Below are 22,174 nucleotides of genomic sequence, written 5' to 3' on the forward strand. Positions count from 1 at the left end.
CGCGGGCGGGGCTCGCTGGGGCGGGGCGGGGCGTCGGGCCGCGCGACCCCTTGCCTCCCGCAGCCATGGCGACCGCAGCCGGGCCCGCGCGCGCGCGGGGGGCCGGCGGGGGGGGTGGTCGCTGCCCAGTCACCTTGGCAGCCGCGCGCGCCGGGGAAGGAGCCGGGGCCCGCGTCTGCGGGACCCTGGCCTCAGCCGGGCCTGGGTCTGCGAGGGGCGGGCTGGCGGGCTGGCGGGCTGGCGGGCTGGGCCTGACTACGGCTCCGCCCTCAGCCTGCAGGGGGCGCCCCAGGTCCAGCTCAGACCCGGGTTGCGGGTCCGGAAAAGGAAGGAGGGAGTCCGGGGGCGGGGCGGTTCAATCAGGGGCGGAGCTTGGGCCCCCGGGACGTGCGCACGCATGTGCGCGTGCGTGCTCAGCGGGCAGTGGTCCTCCTGTCCTTGGGTTATCTGCGTTTGTCCCGCTGCCGTCCGCCCGTTCCCGGGTTTTCCTACCCGCCGCGGGTACCGACTATGCCTGTAAGGGCGGGTGAGCTGGGGGAGCCTGGCTTCCTTTGCCGTCGCCTCCGAGATGTCCCTAACTGCTGGCCAGCTTAGCGTAAAGCACCTTCCCCAGGGACCTAGGCCAGTGTTTAGTGGTCGCCACACCATGGGCTGGGCCCAGCCATGCGGGGAGACGCCCCGCGGGGGCACCGCAGTCAGGGATGAGAGTACTGGGGAGTGGGGGCAGTGGGCCTGGCTGGAGTCAGACCTCTCCTGGTGGACTGCCCACCGTAAATGGCTGCCTTCACCCACCGCACAGATCCCTTTTGCAGAGGCTGCACTTTGCTGCCAGTGTCAGGAAAGGAAGGAGAGTTTCGAAATCAGGGCCGGTCCCTCAACCCACACCGGAACTAGGGTGCAGGCCTCAGCTAGCCGCCTGAACTCTGGCACTGTTACCCTAGACTTAGGCTGGGATCTGGTGTTGGTGGATGGTGAGGCAGCCGCCAGGCTTGGCCAAGGCTGATCCTCTGGTCTCAGTCTCCCGGTTTGTAAAATGACTGACTACGTATTCTAACCTAGAAGTTTGAGCTGAATCTCTGGGCTGGGAGGGTCAGGTTGCCATTTTCACCCTGCCCTCTCACTGGGGCCAGGTGGCTCCTGTGCTATCTGGGATCACTTGGCCACCCCACCCTGTGGTATTGTCGGGTCACTGTGATGTCCTTGGTTCTCTAGCAGTTCAAAGGCGTCTGAAGGTCCGGAACTCTACATCAGGCCCTGCTGGCCACCCCGCCGCAGCCCTCTCTCACCTCCACCTTTTTTGAAAGGGGCTCCTCCCTCTCCCAACCTTTTCAACCCAAATCTAACAGCACTTCTCAGGCCCAGCCTCTCCTGATTTCTGCAGTCTTGAACACAACTCCCCACCAGCCTGTGAATCCTAATTCCATTGTCTTCTCAACCCTTTTCCAGGACCCCTTCTCCCTCTCAACCCCCAAGTCGGGCTTCTTTCTCCCTACCTGAAAGCCTGTTTCTAATCACCCTGATGCCACCCGGAGGACTGCATTTCATCAGTCATCATGGGACTCTCATGGGACATCTCTATGCCTGGTGTCCCATGCTATCCCATTAGCATTACTAAAACCAGATCTGGTCACATTCACCCTCTTTCCCCAAGCTGCACTCACTGCCTGTTTTAAGGCTGAGCATGCCCCAGACCTCCCTGTGTGCCCTTTCAGACTCCTACCTCTCTCGTCCCCAAGTGCAGCCCATTCCTGGTGGGCAATGTTCTTCCCATCTGGCCTCCCTGCCTCCTATCCTTTGCCTCCCTCCATGCATCATGTGCTGGGAAATCAGTGACTTGTTCTACAGCCGGCCCTCATCATGCAGCTTGTCCAGAGCCTTCAAGGGACTTCCCAGAGCCTAGCCAAGTTCAGACCCCACGTCCATTTCCAACTTCATCACTAAGTGCACGCTGGGCTCTGGGCCAGGATTAGCCTAGTGTTCAGGGCCTCCCGGGCTGGCTCCTTCCCACAGTGCTCCTACCAACCTGAGGCATTCCTGACTGCCTGGCCGTTTCCTCCATCAGGAACATCCTCCCCAACACCCCACCCCAGTGCTGCAGGCCTAGCTCAAAGGCCTTTCCCTCCCAAGTCTCAGCCTCTACCCCCAGCAGCCTTCCTTCTCCACCTGCCGTGCTGTGCTCTGGCTGTGGGCCCCTCAGCCCTGCCCAGCAGAGTCCAGCACGCAAGGGGCAGCAACCAGCATCACCACACAGGGGCCTGTAGGGCAAGTATGTGGGGAAAATGAGGTTGAGCAGAGCCTCCGGGTAGAGACCAAATGCTAGGGGATCCCTCAGGCCGCAGGAACCCCTACTGGGGGGCTGCACAGCGGGGCAAGAGGGAAGGCCAAAGCCAGAGCGGTCCAAGGGCCCAGAGGCTACTGCGTGACCCCAAGGGCAGAGGTGCCTGACTGCCCGAAGGGTGTCCTCAGCACAATGCCTGGCGAGCTGAGGTGCTCGGCCGATCAGTCCAGATGTGACACCAAGCCCCTCTTCCTGCTTCCCCTTGTGTGGGAGGATGAGCCGGTGGGGCGGGAGAGGAGGCGTGGAGCCCCCCGCCCTACCCCGGGGAGGGACTGGGCCAAGGCAGGCTGGCCCTGATGCCCGCTGTGGCAGCAGAGGGGACCTGGCCCCACCAATACCCTCTCCCCTCAGGCCCTAGCCCAGCGGCGGCTGAAAATGGTCACTGGGCACAAAAGAATCGGACACGGTCAAGTCAGGCACCATTTTTTATAAAAACGCATAGTCTCATTTTCCACTCTTTAAAATCACATTCAAAAATCGGCAAAGGAGCGCCCCCGGGAGTAGATGGGAAGGGAGGGTGCACCAACCCAGCCCCAGGGGGAGGGGGCGCGACACCACACACGGCAGCGCGACTGGCACAAGGGGGCATGCGGCGGGCAGGGTGGCGCCCTGTGGGCAGTGGCACTGACGGGACGTGGGGCTATGGGGCTGGACAGCCCAGGGGGGGGGGGGGGCACACTGACCAGCCCAGGGTGGCGAGGGCTGGCCCCGCCTGGCCCCTCTCACTGTGCTGCCCGGCCCGTCAAGGCTGGCCACCTATGGTCCCGGGCAGATGAGGCCTCGCCCAGCCCAGGGGGGGCGGGGGACCTCAGGGCCAGGCTAGGCCAGTGTGACACAACCCACAGCTGCCTTTCTGTGGTCCCTGAGCCTGGGCGCTCGGCGGCGGGGGAGGGAGGGGGGGACCGCAGGGAGGGCAGCCGCACCTGCTGCCAATGCCAGAGTCCCTCAGTGTCCAGGCAATGTGGGAATGGAGGCGGCCAGTGATACAGGGGCTCTTCCTGGGCAGGGGCACAAGAGCTCGAGTCACTGTGGCCGGGCCCTGGGGTCAGGGAGATAATGGGCCCCTCCTCCACCGACTGGCTGGAGGACAGGACAGTGCAGGACTGTGCCCCTGTCACAGGAGGGGCTTCGGTGGGAAAATTCAAGTAGTATCCCTGTGCTGCGGCCTCCCCTGGGGTGGGGGACGCTGGGCCACCCCGCTGTGCTGTGGGCACAGAGCCTGAGGGGACACAACGCGGTGCGGCATCGTCCCTGGAGAAGGGCCAGGAGGGCTGCAGGGGCTGCTGCTCCCCTCCCCCCCCCCGCCCCCTGCTCCCACCCACAGGAAGACACTGGGAGGGGAGGCCCCTGGAGCGTCGGGGTGAGGGCGGCCGGACAGTGGCTGGGTCGGTGGCAGCAGGAGCCAAGGCAAGCGGGCCCCCCCTGGGGGCTGGGCCAGGCTGGGGCCACAGGAAATCACAATAATTACAAAATAAAACCTTTTCCGCTTTGCGGGAAAACAAATAATAAAAATTCGACAAAATAAATTAGAGGTTTATAAAAGGCGGGCGGGTCAGAGGCCGTTGGCACTGCCGCGCTGGACCAGCGGCACCTTGCTCAGCTCCACCACGGGCGAGCGCGGCTTGTTCTTCATCTTGGGCACGCGCTGCACCAGCTGCTGGGCCTCGCGGTACGCGTCCCGAAGCTCCTTCTTCCACTGCACCAGCTCAGGGTCGCTCTGCGGGCACCCGGGGCCGTCAGCCGGGGGGGGGGGGTGGGGGGCCTGGGTGCCCGAGGCTCCCTTCCCAGCCCGCCCCACCCCCCGCCGCCGGCCCCTGGCCCCACTCACGTCGCACTGCAGCACAAACTGTTTGCCGCCGCGGATCTTGAGAAGGAGGCACTTCCGCTCCTTGATCTGCGTCTCCTCCACAGACTGGATCTCCTCCATGGTCAGCAGGCTCTGCTGCAGGGCGGGCGGGAGGGGCGGGCAGGGGCGGTGAGGATGCGGCGCGGGCTGGCGGCCCGGGCACTCACCCCGCCTCCGGCGCCCGCGGGCTCCGGCCCGCTCCTTACCGGGGCCTCGCCCTCGCCCCGCCACTCCAGCCGGTTGGGGAACAAGTAGAAGTACCGCCTCTGCCACTGCGTCAGGAAGGGGTTGCCCATCTTGGCCATGTAGCCATGCATGATGCAGTCCTTGCCCAGGGCGTAGTCTGCCGCGAGAGAGTGAGAGGCGCGCTCAGCCCGGCCCGCCCGGGGCCGGATCCTGGGCTCGGCCACCCGCTGGCCTCGGTGGCCTTCCGAAGCCTGAGCCGATTTCTCATCTCCAAGCTGCCCGGTGGGCGCCCACGGCAGCTACGAACCCTCACCTTCCTCGTGGCCCAACTGCTTGTTTTTGGTTTTCTTGCGGGCCTCCAGCCGGTCGGTCTCGGCATTGATGGTGTCGAAGACCGTCTCCGCCACCTCCTGCTGCCACCGCTCCGAGATGGTGAGGGGGAAGTTGCGGTAGAGTTCCTGGTCACTGTCCAGCAACTTCAGCGAGTAGACGGGGCAGGGACATCCATCCATCAGCCACAGGCCTGCCCAGCCCCAGGGCTCCCAGGCAGGGGGGGCGGGGGGGGGGGGTCTGGTCTCACACGGCCCCCCACCCTCCCAGGCACGTTTGGGGAGGAGGAGCCTGAGGCCCAGCGGCTGACAGAGCCCTGCAGGCCAGGATCAGGGCTCATGTGAGAGGCCAGGCCGGGCCCGGTACCTTGATTCCTTTTGTGTCCTCCTCGTCAAAGGAGCCAATGTCGAAGGCGTCAGCAGCGTTCACCTCCCCTCGAGGGGGTATCAGCGGGGGAGGGTACTGCAGCAGAGCACAGGCGGGGCATCAGCACCAGGCAGGGGCTACAGGGCGCCCGCCTGGCCCTGCCCCAGGCTGGTACCTTCTGCAAGAAGACCATCTGCCAGTCCAAGGAGCGGAAGAAGGGGCTCTCCTTTACCTCCTGGGCCCTGTGGGGAGATGTGGGTCATCAGGCGGGGGCGAAGCCTGGGCGCCGGAGCAGGTGGCCCAGGCTAACTCCTGCTACAGCCAGCCATTCTCTGGCTCTGCCACCCCGGGAAGGTTCCTTAAACCTCAGCCTGTTTCCTCATCTCGAAAATGGGGAGAACGGTCCCCACATCATAGGGCCGTTGGGAGTTTTCACATTTGTAAGTCTTGCGACATCGTGCCCAACAACTTAGTAAATGCTTAATAAACACAAAAAGCTGTTGCCATCATCATTATCACCGCCGCGTTTGTTACAGGGGCCCTTCTGGAAGCCGGTCCCCCAGCAGCTCCGGCAGCTGTGCGCCAGGCAGCCCCGTCCCCTGAGAACACTGGATGGGGCTGGCCATCTCCCAACCCGTGAACCCCTCAAAAGAGGCTGGCACCAGGAGGGGGCTCCAGTGACGGGACACAGCCCTCATCCTCAGGCTAGCCTAGCAGCATGCCCAAGTACCCAGGGCCTGGGAGGGAGGGCCTGAGACAGTTGGCCCTGGTCCCGGGCACTCACCCTCGACCCAGGCAGCCCAGTCTCCGGTTGACATCCCTCTGCAGCAGCCCCTCCAGCAAGGAACGGAGCTCGGGGGAGAAGGAGTCGGGCAGCTCCACAGCCTGCGGGGAGGAGTGGACACTGGCAGGGTCCGAGGATGGGACCTGGCCCCCGGCACAGGGAAAGACAGGGCCCAGCTTCCTCATTTGCCCCAACGGGCACATTTGTTCTGACAACACAGGGATGGGAAGCCTCTGGGGCAGGAGGCCAGAGTAAGGATGAGTGGCCCAAGTTTGTTGTTATTTGGTGAGAACCAAGAATCCATGACCCTGACACGCACAGGAGACCCCATCCCCACGGTGACCGCCCCCCATGGACTCCACCCAGCCTCCCTACACTCACCATCGTCAATGTCATGCGGTCAATCTCGTGCTTATCTTTGGTCTTGTGCTGCCGAAAGGGGCTGTGCCTGGGCAAGAAGCACAAGGTCAGAGGATAGGAATGGGGAAACCGAGGCAGGGAGCGACAACGATCCTCATCCAAAGCCAGGGATGGTGCCGCCCTGACACCCAGGCAGCTGTAGCCCCCCTCCCCTAGACACCTACCTGGACTAGGGATGAGCTCTTCCCTGTCCCGTCCCACCCGCCGGCCGGGGAGGGCCCACTCACCCCCGCAGCAACTTGAAAAGCATGCAGCCCAGGGAGAACCAGTCGGCGCTGCTATCGTAGGCCACGCCCTTCTGCAGGACCTCAGGGGCCATGTACCCGTGGGTGCCCCTGTGGGAGCAAGGAGGCCATGAGAGAGTCTGGCGGAGGGTGCGGGAAGGGAGAGTGGGGGGCCGGGCACTCACACGCTGGCGTGGGGCTTCTTCTTGGAGAAGTCGCAGGCCAGGCCGAGGTCTGAGATGCGCACGTGACCGTGCTCGTCCAGAAGGATGTTGGCTGGCTGTGGGGGAAGCCCAGTGAGCAGCCTCAAGGGTGACTCAGGACAGGGCCTGGCCAGGCAAGATGCCAGCTAGGTCACTGTCCTCACCCTGGAGTGTTGTGGGTGTCCAGGGACAAGGCCCCGGGTGGGGTCTTCCCCTCCTTTCCCCAGTTGCAACTGGAGTCCAGAAAATGGCTGGGTAGGGGGGCCGGGGAAGAAGGGAGCAGCCAGCCGACTCTGTCCCAGAACGCCACCGCTGTGGGCCAGGCGGGCCAGTGGCGCGGAGGGGAGGGCGGGGCAGAGCCTCACCTTCAGGTCCCGATAGACAACGAAGCGGTTGTGCATGTGCTCCAGGCCCAGGATGATCTCGGCCGCGTAGAAGCGCATGTCGGCCTCGGAGAAAACCCCGTGCTGGGACAGGTGGTAGTGCAGGTCCCCGCCTGAGGGAGGCAGCCCCGCAGGGTGGCGCTCAGCTGCCCGTCCCAGCCCCCAGCCCCGCGGCCCACCAGGGGGCCAGGCCGCGCACTCACCGTTCATGAGATCGAGGATGAAGCTGAGCTTGTCCGGCGTGTGGAATGCGTACGACATGCACACGATGAACGGGCAGTCCTGGGAGGGCATGGGAGGCCAGGTCAGCAGAGGCCGAGCACGGTTCCGGGACCTGAGGCTGCTGCAGTGACCCGCCCGGGCCCTCCTGGCTCACCCCAGTGCTGACGAGGGACAGCATGATGCGCTCGTTCAGGGCCAGGGTCTCCCCCTGCTTCATCTTGATGCGCTTCTTATCCAGACACTTCATGGCGTACCTGGTGGGAAGGGCGGGGGGGGGGGGGGGGGGGCCGGGGGGGCCGGCCGGCCCCCACCCCCCTTCGGCGCAGAGCCCAGGGCTGTGTCTGGGGGGGCGGTCCATGGGGGGCGGGGGGGGGGCAAGCCCTCAGGGCTCTTGCGGTGAGAACTGGACACTGAGACGAGGCAAGACAGAAGGCAGGAGAGAGTACTGGTGAGGCGGGGCCTCTGGGGGCCTGTGGGGGGCGGCAGCACCAACACGGAAAGGGGGGAGACAGTAGCCTCTGCAGAGACCTGCCCGCGTAGGACCTGGGGGCCCCGATCCCCTCACGGCTCTTCCATGCACACCCCCAGGGGGCCCTCCCCTCCCTCAGGCATCCCACTCGACACTGGCTGAGCTGGCGCTCACATCTTGCCCGTGTCGGCCTTCCGGCACCCATAGACCTCGCCGAAGCCCCCTCGTCCGATGATGCGGTGCACGCTGAAGTCGTTCATGGTCAGCTGTGGGGCGGCAACAAGCAGGGTCAGAGCACCCAGGGCAGAGACACCCAGGCAGCGGGGGGGCCAGTCCCAGGCCCGGGACCACCCTCGCCATGCACTTACCTGCCCTGAGCCACCCTCACTGGGATCCTGGCACCGAGCCCACAGCCACCGCCCTGGGGGCTGAAGGGCAGGCTCCCCTGACCCGCCCAGCCCTGGCCGAGCTTCGGTGCCCAGCTCCCTGGGAAGGGTGGAAGGGAGGGAGCAGTCTTCCATGCCCACCCGGCCCACTCACATGGATGTTGAGCTCCACATTCTTCCACTGGCAAAATCGTGTGAATTTATCGCTGTAAGAGAAGAACCAGGGCTCAGATGAACTTCAGAAAGTGGGCAAAATGATGCTGGGTGCGAGCCTACCCCACACCACTGCCATTGTCTGGGGTCCCGAACCTCAGCTGTCCTCTCCTGGACTCCCGGGAGTAGCGCTGGCCCAAGTGGGTTTCAGATAAGCTTAGAAAAGAGGACCTCCGGTCTGACCTGGACTTCCTCCCACTGTATCGCTGACAATGCTCATCTCATCCCTGCTTGTACACCTCTAGTGACGCAGCACTCACCCCGTGACACTCCCCCTCCGTTGCCTGGCAGCTGGGACCCTAAGAAAGCTGTTGCTCACATTACGCTGAAATCTGCCTGCAACTCCCACCCACCAGGCCAGCTCTGGCCACGGGGGCCACAGGAGAAGACGGTGTGTCCTTTTGTGCCACCCTGACGCTTCTCAGCATAGATGGGCCCAGCAAGGTGCTCAACAGTCCATGAGAAGGAATGACACTTAGGTGGTCCTTCACACCCCGGAGAATCCCCTGGGGCTCGGAGATGCCTGGCACTAAGAAGGACAGGGTGGGACTGTGGAGGAGGTGGTGGCTAGGAGCCTGTCCCACTTCTCAGGAGTCCCTGCATGGGGCCGTTGGCGGGGCCCAGGCACCCGCCTGCCTGGATTCTCTCCTCCACACCATCCACACCCCTTCTCAGAGCTGCCTCTTCCTCCCCTGCCCCTCCCGCATATGCTCTGCTCTCACCTCTCGATGAATTTCTGGAACACATCCCCTCGGAGGTTCTGACAAATCTCTTCAATGTATGGCTAAGGGGAGAAGCTGGAGGTTGGTGACTGAGCCAGACTGGGAGCCGGCCAGGCTCCGTGACCTCAACGGTCCCAGGGTGCCCCTGGCTGGGCAGGGAGGCAGCGGGGATAAGCCCAGCACGCACCTGGAAGAGATCCGGAGGAACCTGCTTCTTCACCAGGTGGCCCTGGACGTGCTCAGTGGCACTTTTCGAGAAGGGCTGCAGAAGACAGAGGTGGCTGTGAATCCTCTGCAGGGCCCCTGCATCCCTGCCCACACCCCAGGCCGCTCTGGGCCGGCGCTGGGGTCTAGACCTAGGGACGGGCTGGCCGCGGCACTCACGTGTGAGCAGGCCAGCAGCTCCTTCATGATGTAGGTGTCGAAGACCTCCCGGCTGCGAGCCAAGCGCTCCTCCTCTGTCTCCAGCTTCTCGTATTTCTTGATCTAGAGGACAAGATCCCCACGGGTGACACAGAGGCACCGATAGCAGGCATCTTAGAGACTGAACGAAAGCAGCCCAACCTTCTCCCCTCTCTGCAGGCAGCGGGGGCCTCACCTCCTCATAGAACTCCACCAACGGCTTGGCCTCCTCTAGGTGTTTCAGGCAGAAGTCTCGGAAGAGCAGGTACCCTGAAAGCAAGTGTGTTGGGTCACACGGGGCCACGCCCCTCTCTGGCCTTCCCATCAGGGCGGGCGGCGTGGGCTTGGGGCTCCCTGGGCAGAACTGGCCAAGGAGGCAGCCGAGGTGGTCTCTGCCCCAGGCAGGGACAGGACGAGGCGGCCCCCAAAGCTGTCACCAGCTGAAGATTCTCAGTTTCGGGTTGAGGGGTGCCCGTCTCCCAGAACCCCAGATGTCAGCTGGAACGTGATGGGTGCTCCGGGCGCTCTGGCGAAGCAGAGGCTGACTCCGGCTCCCCGCCCTCTCCCTGCCGTCTAGGGCCTGCACCGCACCCCACTGGGCGGGCTGTGTGGGTGCAGAGCCACCTGGGTCAGGCCAGAGCATGGCGGGCAGGAGGAGGGCAGCCTCCCAAGGGACCCACGTCCCTCTCCCTGGACGCCCCATATCGTGCCCCCGCTGTATCTGGCCGATTCTCACAGCAGCCCTGAGGAACAGCTGCAGAAACACACCGGCGGAGGCCTGTCAGGTGGGCCACCGGCGGAGGCCTGTCAGTAGAAGGTTCGGCTCTACTACCCGCTGGGAGGCGCTGGGAAAGACAGGCCAGGGGGTGGGGCCTCGAAGGGCACGAGGCCACTGGGGAAAGTAAGAGGCGGGACAGGCTATGGGAAGGGCTCCCAGGCCTCACCCCTCCCAGGGAATGGGGGCCCGAGGCCCGGCCCCAGAGCAGCCCTGGAGAGCAAGGGGGAAGTAAGGGCAGTCCCCATTCCCTCCAGCCTGACATGGGTGACCAGTCTCGCACTAGATAGCTTCCATGCCTCTTTGGGGGCACTGCCTGGACACCTCCGGCACAGCACACAGCCGTCACTCCTGGTAAAGGCGGCCTGGCCTTTGAGTCACTCGTGACCTGGGTTTCCCAGTGGGCAAGGGGCTTTCACTGAGGCCAACTCATCTGGCCTTCCAACAGTCCCGGGCAGCAAGGCTTCTGAGTCCTAATTCCTAGGTGAGGACACCAACAGGCTCAGAGAGGTAAAGCCACGCGCCCAAGGTCACACAGCACAGGCAGGGGGCCGACCCAAGCTGTGCTTTTTGACGCACTGGCTCCCCAACACTGACTTCCAGTGCCTGGTCCTGCCAGGCCAGGCCAGGCCACTCCCACTTCAGAGCTGAGATCCTGCTCTCCTCTCAGGAAGGCCGAACCAGAGCTGTGTGTGCCTGAAGCCTGCTTCCCGGGAACCACCCCAACCCAACCTCGCCCCGTGGGCCAGTGCTGCAGCAGCGGCACTGTAAAACCAGGGCACTGGAGGAGGAGGAGGCTCGAGGGGCCGCTGAAGCAGGTTGCTCTCAAAGAGGGCCCATGGGGGCGGGGGCGGGAGACCACAGCTCGGCAGGCGCCACAGGAAGGGCCCCGCCCCTTCCTGTCAGCTCTACCAACGGCCCCGCAGCAGCTGTGCCTGCGCCAAGGGGAAGCTGCAACTCTCAAAAACAAAAACCCAAAGGAGGAACTTCCCCGGCCGCCCTGGAAGACTGCTGGGCCCCCACCCCCTTCACGGGGCTCCCAGGGCTGACCGCCAGGGGCTGGGAGGCACAGTGGGTCACCATCCCCGGGGGACGCTCCCGTCACAACCCAACCCTGCCCCATCAGATGGGAGGCCAGACCTCCAGGGAGGGAACAGAGGCCAGCCGGCTGGGGTGGGGGCAGGAGAGCGGCCTCAGGGTCCTCCTGCCCCCTCGCCCCAGGCCCGGGGCAGCTGGACGGTGGCGGGAAGTCCTTGGGGCTGGCAGACCTCGTACTCACCCAGCTTCTGGGAGAAGATCTTCTCAAAGGTCACCTCGCCCCGGTCTTCCAGGTACTTCTGCATGACGCTTCGGATGCTGAAAGACAGCGGGGGGGGGGGGGGGGTGCCCTCAGTGAGCCGGAGCCCCCGGGGCTCCTGCCAGGCCTGCTGGCCCTGCCTCTTCCCCCCGGGATCCAGAATGTCACTGTTCCCTCCAAGAAGGCAAACTACCAGTCCGGGCCTGCCCACCTGGGCTCTGTCCCCAACAGCTAGGGTGGCCAGCAGGTGGCTGCTCAGAAGTCCGGTCCCAGTACTGCCTCATGCTGGCTTCGGGAACCTGGCCAAACCTCAAAAGCCGGGCCTCACCATCAGCAGATGATGGGTAACCAAAATGGGGCCTAAAAAGCCGGGCCTCACCATCAGCAGATGATGGGTAACCAAAATGGGGCCTATCCTTACCACGGAATACTGCTCGGCCATAAGGTGGGACAAAGCACTGATATACGGAAATGCTACGACATGGATGAACCCTAGCACGCAGCGAGACAAAAAAAGAGAGTCACAAAAGACCCCCAGTTCTATGACGCCACTTACGTCGCATGTCCAGAACAGGCAAATCTACAGAGACAGAGAGCAGATTAGTGGGTGCCAGGGGCTGGGGCACAGAAGAGGAGTGACTGCCAACAGGTAGGGGGTTTCTTCTTGGGGGTGATGGAAATGTTCTGGAATTAGGGTGAGAGCTGCCCAATTAGGTAGGTTGAGAGTTGTACTAAAACCCACTGGGCCGCACTCTTTAAAATGATGAATTTTATGTTATGTGAATTGTATCTCAGGTTTTTTACACAGTAATAGCAAGACGAAACAAAAACCAAGCCCCAGCTCCTGTGTTCCTAACATCTGAATTAGAAACATGCCCCTCTGTCCCTGGGTTGCTTGGGAGGGCAGCAAGGGAGAGGCTGGCCGTTGTGACCATGGAAAGCCCAACCCAACGGTCCCCACCCGGAAAGCTCACCTTCAACACCAAGGGCTGTCTGGGCAAGCGACACGGGGCTATCCTTTGTGCCCGAGACAGACCTTGCCGTCCCCTCCTCCCCGCTCCTGGGTCACCTGTACACCAGCCCTGCCAGCCTGCCTGTCACGCCTCCACTGGCTCAGGCTCCTGAGGAACACTCTTAGCTGCCTGTACCGGGGACCAAGCTGCGCAGTCACACCTGAGCCCAGGCAATGCTCACAAGGCCCTTAGGATATGTGGGGCCACCGGCAGTCCACCGACAAAAGACGTCGCAGCTGGTGAGGACCAGAATGAGAAAGTCTGGGCTCTGTGGCCCTGCATCCCTCTTGGAGCCCAGCGCGGGTCACCAGGGTCTGCTGCCGTTTTCTACTGGAAGGTACCACGTACCCCTGACCTCCAGGCAGGAAAGTTCCGCATGCGTGGCTCTAAGACATGACACAGTGTGTGACAAAGCCTGACAGGACCCACTCAGGAAGGGAAGAGTGTTCTGGGTCATCACGAGAGGCTGTGTGGAGGAGGAACTTCACTGGGTTCCTCCGTGCAAACAGGATGTCAACAGGTGGCAAAGCCCAGGGCAGGTGGGTGGATGTGGGGACAAGCAGGGGAAGACCCGGCCAAGGTGAGCAAGAGGCTATCCCAGGCAGGAGGGAGCTCGGCTAGGGACGCTTGGGAAGCTCAGCCGGGGAAGGTGGAGTCCGCTGGAGGCCCCACAGGAGGAAGCCCGGGTAGTGAGACACTAGAGGGACGGCCAGTAAGAAGGGAAAGAAACAGGGCTGGGTGCGAGCAGGCTCAGGCCATCGGGCAGGCAGAGGAGTTGACCAGGCCAGCGGGACGGCAGGCCAGGCCTGCAATGGTCTGGCCCACGAGAGAGGTGTCTGAGGTGAGAACGTTCCAGGCAGGGCCAGTGTGGCCCACGGACGCTGCCCAGCCGCTGGGCCTGTGCTCGGAGGCGGGGGGACTCCTGCCCTTTTCTGCTCAGCACTCTCCTTCTGAGACGGTCTGAGCGGAAGCCCAGGCTCCACTCCCCCCAGGCTTCCGCTCGAGTTTGAGCCACACAAGGAAAGGCCACGCAAGATAACATAGGAGAATTCAGAGCTATCTAAATGACTCCCTCCTCTGCTTCCCCACCCTAGAAGGCTGGAAGATGCCGTGACCTCCTCCAACAGCAAGAAGGGTGCTGATGACCAGGACAGCCCTCCCGTGTCCCTATCCTGCGACTCCAACCAACGAGAGCGGAGCTCCCAGCTGAGGGCCAGTGGCTTGGTGGCCCCACGCCGAAGTGGTGGCCACTTCAGAGCTGGTTCCCTCAGGAAAGCAAGGATGCCCTCTGCAGTGGACAGGGGCTCTGAGGCCAGGATGTGGTCCTCACCCAGGCCGCCACCGTCTCCCCTCCCGACTGTCACACGTCAGCTCATTTCCACCAGCCACCACCAAGAACACATCTCCCCAGCCCCAGGGGACCCACAGAGACTCACAGGCACTCAGGAGGCGAGGCCTGATTCCAAGGCCCGCTCTGTGCTCACACACGGCAGAAACTAGAGACACCTGTCCTGGGGCCTGCAGCCCAGAGACCAGAGCCCCTCATTTCCTGTGAGGGAGAGCTTAGGACCTCCTTTTTGGAGGACAGGAGGGCAGGCCAGGGGCGTGCTGGGGTGCAGCAGAGCAGCCAGGGCCCAGTGCAAGGCAGCGAAGGGCCGGCAGGGTCTTGAGACCAGGCAGCCAGGAGTTAGGGGCTCGGAACCTGGGGCTCCGTAAGGGCCAAGTGCCTGGATTTCACCTGTAAGGTGGAACAGGAAGGCTGGATCCTCACCACCCCTTGGCTCAGCTCTTGGCACGCCATGTCTGCACCCAAATCCTGTGTTTGGGGACATTTTGGTCTATGGAAGGGGATGGACAAGGTAATAAAGTGGGGGGCGGGGGAATCACAAAATGTCAATCCCCCACGGAGGTGAGTGGTCAGATGGAGGTCAGTTGCAGTCAAGAGGGATGATGTCCAGATGCTTCAGGTCCAGATGGGAAGCCCCCCTGAGCCCCAATCTGGCTTCCTGGGAACCAGCGTGGCTGACAGCAGCTTAGGGAAGGCAGCGTGATGGGAACACCCCCCGCTTCCCATCACAGGACCCGGTGACCCCCAGAACGGCTGGGAACCGGACCCTCCAGGGAAATGCCCTCTCCCCGAGGGCCCGTGGACGAGGGAGCCAGCCTGCAGCCCAGCCTTCTCCCTTCCCGGCGGCTCTGCTGTGGGGTCAGCCCAGGAGAGAGCAGAAAGTGGGGCACCGGTGGCCAGACCCCGCCTCCCCCCTCTGGAGCTGCATGGGACGCCTCTCTTCCCAGCCCACAGCACTTCACTTTCTTCCTTAAAAAGAAAAAAAAAAGTTTTCTAAATAAAATAAACAACCCCCCCCCATCCAAACACAAGATTGGACTGAGCAAAGCCTTGAATGGAAGGCCCCCAAAGCGACAGCATTAGGGTTTCCTGTCTGTTCTCATGGGGCTGGTGGCCAAGGGAGCCTGTAGTTTAGAAAAACGTGTTATGGGGCACATTCCCGCCGGGTGGCAAATACAGGCTGGCACGGGCAGCAGTGGTGGCCTCCTGGGCTGGGTCACCTTCATCTGCAACACCCGCTCCCTGATACTGGCAGAGTCTAGGGTGGCGACGAGCCCAGAGCAGCATTTCTGCCCCCACCCAGGCCAACAAGTCCGATATACAGGAGCACGTGGCTCCCCGATCAACTCTGGGTTGTCAGGAGAGCCAGACGCCTGCATCCTCCCCGCCAGAAGGACCCTCAGGCGCTCAGTCTCTCTGGGGAAGGGCCCCTGGCTGCCTTGGCTCTTGCGGTCAGGGGGACACCCACGCCTGAGTTCCAAACGGCTCTCCCCAAGTCCCCTCCGTGGAGGAGGCCAGGCCAAATCACAGACTTTAACCGTCCAGTTGTCCCACTTGTGAAATGAGGACGTCAACAAATTTCTGAACTGTCACCACCGCGCTGGCCAGGTGAAAAGCCCGAGAGGGGGCGCCTGGGTGGCTCAGTCGGTTAAGCAACCGACTCTTGGTTTGGTTTCAGGTCATGATCTCACGGTTCGTGAGATCGAGGCCCGAGTCCAGCTCTGCACTGTCAGTGCAGAGCCTGCTTGCGATTCTCTCTTCCTCTCTCTCTCTGCCCCTCCCCACCTCATGCGTGTGTGTGGGTGTGTGTGTGTGTGTGCATGCACGCTCTCTCTCTCTCTCTCTCTCAAAATAAATAAACTTTTAAAAATTTCTCAAAAAAATAAAATAAATACATAAAATAAAAAAATAGAGAGCCTGAGAGGACACAGCAGAATTGTCCTAAGACGCCAGCCTTGCTGTGAGAGCTCCCCTCCTGGAGGCAGCCCTCCCGCTGGGATCCCCCAGACCACACCTCTTCTAGAACATGATCATAAGCCGTTTGGTCTCGTTTGGGTCTTTGCCCCACACCCTCCCACATCCTCAGAGGGTGCCGCCTGCTGCCAGGCCTCCTGACTGGCGAGCTCTGACCAGGGCTGGGGCCAGGTGAGTGGCTCACAGACCAGCCTCACACACTCATGCTCATCAGCCTGAGGACCCGGGGTGGGGGGTGGGGGGGTGGGGGGGGGCAGAACCTGATACCAGCCCCTGATGAAGCAGCAAGGGCCCCGTGGCAGGAGGGCCTGCCCTGTCTGGCAGGGAGCTGCCGGACCCTGCGGCCTACGGCCAGGGCTGTTCGCTTTGGCCCCAGCTGCTCCCAGGAGCAGGCCAAGCCTGACACTGAGGGGGAGAGCGCGTCCTCCCCCGCAGCCCGGAGTGTGGGTAGGGGTGACAGGACGGCAGGCAGGCAGGAAGGGGGTGAGGGCTGTGGGGGAGAACTTCCGGTGCCTTCTGGAACCACATGGTTCAGAAGAAAGGCAAGGTCCCTTGCTCTGTGGCACAGAGACCGATCCTGGCCCTCACAGACGACTCCCACACAGGGTCACAGACGGCAGCTCGTGCGGACTAGGAGGGACAGCAAGGGCTGGGGGCAAACACGCTTGTTTTGTTTTGATGGTGAGGAGATCTAGGCTAGAAGCTGAGTGGCCTGCCCAGCATCCCACATGGAGACAGCAGCCAGAAAATGTCCAACTCTCCCCGAGAAAAGGCGACTCGCCAGGCAGGGGCCTCCCCCTGCAACCTCTGCAGAGGACCCCGGACTTGTACCCCGGCTGCCTCCCCCTCCGTCCACTGCCAGTGCTGTGGGCAGCGGGTAGCATCTCTCCCGGGAGCCCGGCGGGCTACGGGCAGCTTCGGCTGGCACCTGGCAGGCCGGGGTGTCACCGGGATGCCAGAGTTGCGAAAGCCCAGGACGGTGCAGGATGGCACGGGGGCGGCAGGGCCTGGTGGGTCTGGCACGGCCACGCCTTGAATAGCCACGCTCTGGGAGAGGACAGTGAACAAGCCAGCGGAGCAGAGGCTGTGGCTGTGGCAGCGGCTCCTCTGTGGCATTTCCAGGAAACCTGGCACTGAGGTGGCAGCAGGAGGAGGAAGTCCTCTGGGGCTTCTTATTAATATTTCTCAATGACTTGCCCTGGGGCTCAGTGTCCTCAGCTCGAGAACAGGGCCGCATACCAAGTGGGAAAGACCAACCCTGAAGGCCACCCGGAAAGGCCAAGCCCAGGGAAGAGAAAAAGATGCGCACTAGGTGGCACGCACACAAGCACCCCCCCCCCCCCCACGCAAACGCCCGAGCCACCCAGGCTCCCAACAGTCAGTGCGGTGGCCACAACGTGGCTCCTTGCGGGATGTGCGGGGGGGGGGGGGGGGGGTGCTCTCTGGCGGCCTTGTCACATGTCACGGCTTCTATGCTAACATGACCTGAGTACCACACCCTGCACTTTACTGCCATTATGTTAAAACGCACCAAGAACAAAGTTCTGGGGCCCCGTGGCCCGTGGTTCCCAGGAAGGGGCTGTCCACCCCGACCTGGGTGGCCTCCAGAGTCAGAGAATGCCCCGCTCAGAGACACAGCTGCTAACACTTTTACACCAGAAAACCCGCTTCTGAAACCCTGCTCCTCTGCCAACACAGATGCTACCCTTCGAGGCAGCAGAGATGCAGAGAAGGAATGTTATTTAGAAAAAAGCTGCAGCCAAACACGTCATTTTCAGTATCTCTTACTTGAAACAGATCAGCGATAACTTGAGTACAACTCTCTGTCTTATGTGACCAACAGAGCACAGTGGCCCCTTGGGGCCACAGGAGGAAGGGGCAGGTGTGAGGGAGGCTGTGCGATCCTCAAAGACTCTCACGTGCTCCTGGCGTTGGCTGTTTGCTCCGAGGCAGGAGCAGAATATCCTGGAAGCACCAGCCGTGCGCGCGCAGCCCCTGGGTGCCCGGGGCGGGGAGGAAGCGCCGCTGCAGAGTGCCTACACCTGACGTCACCGGGAATTTACTACTAGGGATTGATCGTGCATTAATAGGACACGTTATTCCTGGTTTGACAGAGCCCAGATTCCCCTGCACAGATTCCAACCCATAATGCTCATGCTCCCTTCAAATCCACTTACTGAGGGAACAGCGGGAGGGCGGGCAAGCAACTTAATGGCAAAAATGCGAAACCCCATGGCCTGGAGAGGAGCGCAGGTGGGAACAGACGTCCCAGAGACCCACTCCTGAGCAAAGGAGGGGCTTCAAAGGCCCAGAGGGAATGACTGCTGAAAAGATCACCTTGTTTGGCGGGGTGTGGGAGTGAGGAGGAGAGCTACCGCTGGGGTAGAAAGTTCTGGGTGAGGGACAAAGGCTGGAAATAAACAGCGTTTTGCTGGTGATGGAGAAGTGGAGGAGGAAGGGAGGAAAGCTTCCCCTGCACCCCTTCCCTGCCCCCCCCCCCCCCCCTACAAATCGTGGGCAGGAAGTCCTGGAGGCAAAGAGTTAACAGGAACGAAGAAGCAGAGGAAGAGTGGCCCGGTCTGGGAGGCAGGGAAGCCAGAAAAGGGCAGGAAGGAGGAAATCCATGGTGGGGGAGGGACCAGGAAAGAGCTGAGAAAATGGGAGGCTGCAAGAGGCACCCGGCTCCGACAATCTGCTGCTGGGGCTGCCACTGTCACCAGGGAGGGCAGGGGCATCTCCCGGGACCGCCTGAGCGAGGCTCCTGAGCCAGGAGCCCAGAGATTAATTACACCCGGCCTCCGTGGTCATATTAAGCAAATGACAGTAATTACAGGACCGCTGCTGGTGGAGGGAGAGCAGCTCCATCGGGGAGAAGCACAGACCACAGGCCCGAGGGCTGAAGGAGCACTGCGAGGTCATCCCTGGGGGGCGGGCCCTGGCTTTACTGAAGGGGACACGGAGACAGGTGCAGTCAGGAAAAGGGACATGCTGGGATCGCAGCAGGATCACAAGCCGGGTCTCCTGTCTCCCGGCTACACAACACTGCCTCCTTCCATGAGGAGGTCGAGAAATGGGTCTGTTCCCTCGGATTCTATAGGGTGACAGAAGGGGAGGACCCTGTGCCAACTCAAAGTGGCACTGTGCCTGCCCAACAGCTCCTGTTCCTAGCCCTGACGAGTCAGAGCTGATGCCAGCCCCAGCTCCCGGCCAAGCCACAACCTGGGCACCAGCTGCAGGCAGGCTGCCAAGACGGACCACCCCAAGGTGGGAACGTCTCCAAATGGCATCTCGTCATGGACGAACCACGGCCATTCTTCCCGACCCTGACCTTGTGGGTGAGGGGAAGACGTGACCCCAGGCAGGAGCTGCCTCTTCCGCGTCCTAGCTTTGTCAGAGCGGCTCCATTCTGTCCCAGATGACGGGGCAGGGGCCGGGCCTTGTGTCCCGCTGCTTCCAGGCCAACCCCCAGACCACGGCGACCCAGATGAGGGGTGCCAGACGGGAGAGCAGCGGGGGTACAGCGCTGTGTGGAGGAAATGAAGCACAGCAGGGGGTCCGGAGACCTGAGTTCAAATTCCAGCTCGCCCCTGGGACTAAGTCTCCTCCCCTTCCCGGGCCTCAGTTGCTTCAAATATTAAACGGGAGAATACCACCTTCGGGGCCCTGCTCTCCCACAGTTGTGGAAAGAATCAGCTGGAGTAAAAGCTAGCTTGCAAACTGGGAAGCGCTAGGCAAATGTAAGACACGGTCATCGTGACCTTCCAGGGCAGGAGGCATCCGACCCACCAGGTGTGCGAAGCATAAAAGCAAAGGCTGGCATGTCCTCCGTTAGGAGAGGCCTGGCCTCAGGGCACCGACAGGCGCTGCGAGAGCCTCTATCCATCTCACAGCGGTGGTGCATCTGTCCAACGCTGTGCTGCTGGATGGCGACCCCCTGTGAGAAGCCATGACACCTGGGTCTTGGTCTCCTGCTGTTCCCCTAAAACTCACAGCCTGGTTCCAGACATCACCCGGTCCTGATATTTCCTGAGCAACCGCTTACATGTGAGGCATGGCCGTGCCAACTTCACAGGTTGGTTTTTGGATCAACTGAGATGACAGATGTCATAATAAATAATAAATTGTTATAATTTCCGCCATCGTTCCTATCAGCACCGTCACTACCACAGATGGTAAAGGGGACAGGAAAAAAGGAACATCTCGTTTCTCAGGGTTCTAACACCTGCAGGGCCAACCCAAGGCGGGGCCCCATCGGGAGCGATGCATTCTGGGGAGAGATTACCCAAACACAGAGAGTTCCAGAAAAGGTTCTGCCTGACACTTTGCAGAGCCCCAACCTGCAGGAGGGTCTCGAGGCCGCAGCCACCAAGGAGAGCCGTTGTGAGCCCCAGAGGCTGACTCCCCCCCGTTTCCTCCCTCGTGGCTTTGTCATTTCTGAACTCATTTTTGTTCTAACTGTCGCTGCTCCCTGGACAGCCCCCAGCTGACAGTCAGCCTGGTTCCTGTTTTGAGAAATCTGATTGCAAATGTCTTAGAAAAAACGGGCCCTAACGGCCTTTTCAAAATGCAGACCAATTTTCCTCTCCCAGGCCTGGTGTTCAGTCAATCCGAAACCCAGTGAACAGGGCACAGAGAAGGGTGCTGGAGAGGTAGCCAAGGCGCTCCCCACAGCTTTGCGTTCTGCTTCAAAGGCTTAGGACGCCATGGGGTCACAACCCTTATTTCACGCTACCCACATTTCACAGATGAGAAAACCGAGGCCCAGAAGCGGAGGGGAAGGGACTTGCCCAAAGTCACATGACAGCTAGGACAGGCCCAGGTTCCCAGGCCAGCCAGGCTTCCAGCACGCCAGCTCTCAGGCATGAGCAATCATGGTGGGCACACAGCTGTCGCAGATGCAGAACAGCCAGGCCCCGGCTCAGGCCTGAGCAGTAGCCATGACGTGGACGTGGAAGCCAGAAGCCCCGATCTGGTGGCGAGGCGCCAGCCGGGACTACCTGTGACACAGGGCGAGCCGCTCACCTCCGGGGCTTCTGCTCCCCCACCCGTGCGGTGGAGACAAAACTGTACCTGTCCTACCTGCTGACAGGTTGCAGTGCGGCTCACGCAAGGGGAAAACACTCTAGAAGCCATAAAATGCTGGCCAAACCTCAGCAACGGTCCATATCCTGAAGAGAACGTGCCTACATCCTGAACAGTTTCAACTTTGATACCGGGTGCGGTGACATCAATAGTCTCACGGAGAGGCGGCAGCCGCGGTCCAGCTGCTGCAGAGGTGCCGGGATATCCTCTGGCAAACAGCAGCCACGGGACACCACACGCAGGGCCGCCAGAGGAGGCATCGGAGGGGAGAGGGGCGGCGGGTGTCTCCCCCGCTGGGCTGGGGCTCGCGCGCCACACCCTGCTCCCCCCCCCCCCCCCCCCCCCGCCCCCCAAGCACTCTTAAAACCCCCCCCCAGCCAGGGACCCTCCCGATGGGTGGGGGAAGACCAGGAAGACTTGCCGCCTCCCGCAAAACCTCCCGCAAAACCTCACGCAAGTGTCGACCAGAGAGAGGGGGCTAGGAGTGGGGGTGCTGCAGCCCCAAGGCGGGGTGCCGGGAGTCGGGAAAGCTAAGGGATGGGGGATGTAGTCAGGCCAGGTGGCCGGTGGCAGGTAGAGGAGGGGACCCCACGGGGACCAGGGGCTGCCGGGAGGGGCATGAAGGGCAGCACGGGGCCCCTGTGGGAGAAGGCAGGAGCGCGGGGCCGCCGGGGGCGAGGGCAGGCAGCGTGTACGAAGGGAAGGGAGGCAGTGGGGCAGGGGGCACCGCGCGGCCCCGGGAGCCGGCGGGGCCGGGAAGCCCCGGGTTCAGGTGCACTGGGCCTGGGGCCGCGGGGTCGGGTCGGGGTGGCCGAGCCCCGAGCGGTGGCCGGGGCACGGGGCACTGGGGTGGGGTGGGGGGGGGGGTCCGGGGGCCAGCGGCGGGGTGGTCTGGGGCCGCGCGGGCTCCGGGTTCGGGGAGCGGGCCCGGCCGGCGGCCGCCTCACCTGGGTTCGGGCAGCAGGATCTTCTTGCTGGCGCGCGCGGCCGGCGTGGCCTTGCTCTTCTCCATGGCCATCAGGTAGCTCACATCGGCCAGCACCGCCTCCAGGTCCGCCATCTTGGCGGCGGCGGCGGCCTCTCCCGCCGCTCGGCTCGGCTCCGCTCCGCTCGGCGCGCTCGGCCCCGGCCCGGCCGCTCCGTCGGCCTCGGGCGCCGCCGCCCGCCTGGCCCCGCTCGGCGCCCGCGGCT

General features: G+C 62.7%; 1 protein-coding gene and 1 long non-coding RNA gene across 3 annotated transcripts; one reads left to right on the forward strand and one right to left on the reverse strand.

Moving 5' to 3' along the window:
- Positions 1-2,750: 2,750 nt before the first annotated feature.
- GRK2 (G protein-coupled receptor kinase 2) lies at positions 2,751-22,157 on the reverse strand. 2 transcript variants are annotated; one of them, XM_049642641.1, is made up of 21 exons: positions 21,931-22,157; positions 11,549-11,625; positions 9,691-9,764; positions 9,477-9,578; positions 9,280-9,354; positions 9,093-9,154; positions 8,312-8,363; positions 7,946-8,037; positions 7,457-7,556; positions 7,284-7,362; positions 7,063-7,193; positions 6,680-6,774; positions 6,498-6,605; positions 6,232-6,298; positions 5,851-5,951; positions 5,242-5,308; positions 5,067-5,162; positions 4,684-4,846; positions 4,391-4,527; positions 4,167-4,280; positions 2,751-4,055 (listed from the first exon to the last, which is right to left on the reverse strand). In XM_049642641.1, the coding sequence occupies exons 1-21, from the start codon at positions 22,041-22,043 to the stop codon at positions 3,891-3,893; spliced, it is 2,070 nt and encodes a 689-aa protein (XP_049498598.1). In that variant the 5' UTR covers positions 22,044-22,157; the 3' UTR covers positions 2,751-3,890. The 2 variants fall into 2 exon arrangements, with proteins under 2 accessions (XP_049498598.1, XP_049498605.1); XM_049642648.1 differs by lacking the exon at positions 21,931-22,157 and adding an exon at positions 12,541-12,631.
- Positions 12,843-14,946, forward strand: LOC125930689 (uncharacterized). The gene is made up of 2 exons (XR_007460215.1): positions 12,843-12,916; positions 13,674-14,946. It is a non-coding gene; the product is annotated as an uncharacterized LOC125930689 (long non-coding RNA).
- Positions 22,158-22,174: the final 17 nt, after the last annotated feature.

The sequence above is a fragment of the Panthera uncia genome, chromosome D1, assembly GCF_023721935.1.
Source record: "Panthera uncia isolate 11264 chromosome D1, Puncia_PCG_1.0, whole genome shotgun sequence".
Taxonomy (NCBI): domain Eukaryota; kingdom Metazoa; phylum Chordata; class Mammalia; order Carnivora; family Felidae; genus Panthera; species Panthera uncia.

Excerpts from the sequence above, each read along its gene's own strand:
- GRK2 (XM_049642641.1), bottom strand. The coding sequence starts at position 22,043 with ATGGCGGACCTGGAGGCGGTGCTGGCCGATGTGAGCTACCTGATGGCC. Across the intron at positions 7,363-7,456 it reads TGTCCCTCGTCAGCACTGGG|GACTGCCCGTTCATCGTGTG; the intron begins GTGAGCCAGGAG and ends ATGCCCTCCCAG. Across the intron at positions 5,163-5,241 it reads AGATGGTCTTCTTGCAGAAG|TACCCTCCCCCGCTGATACC; the intron begins GTACCAGCCTGG and ends GCTCTGCTGCAG.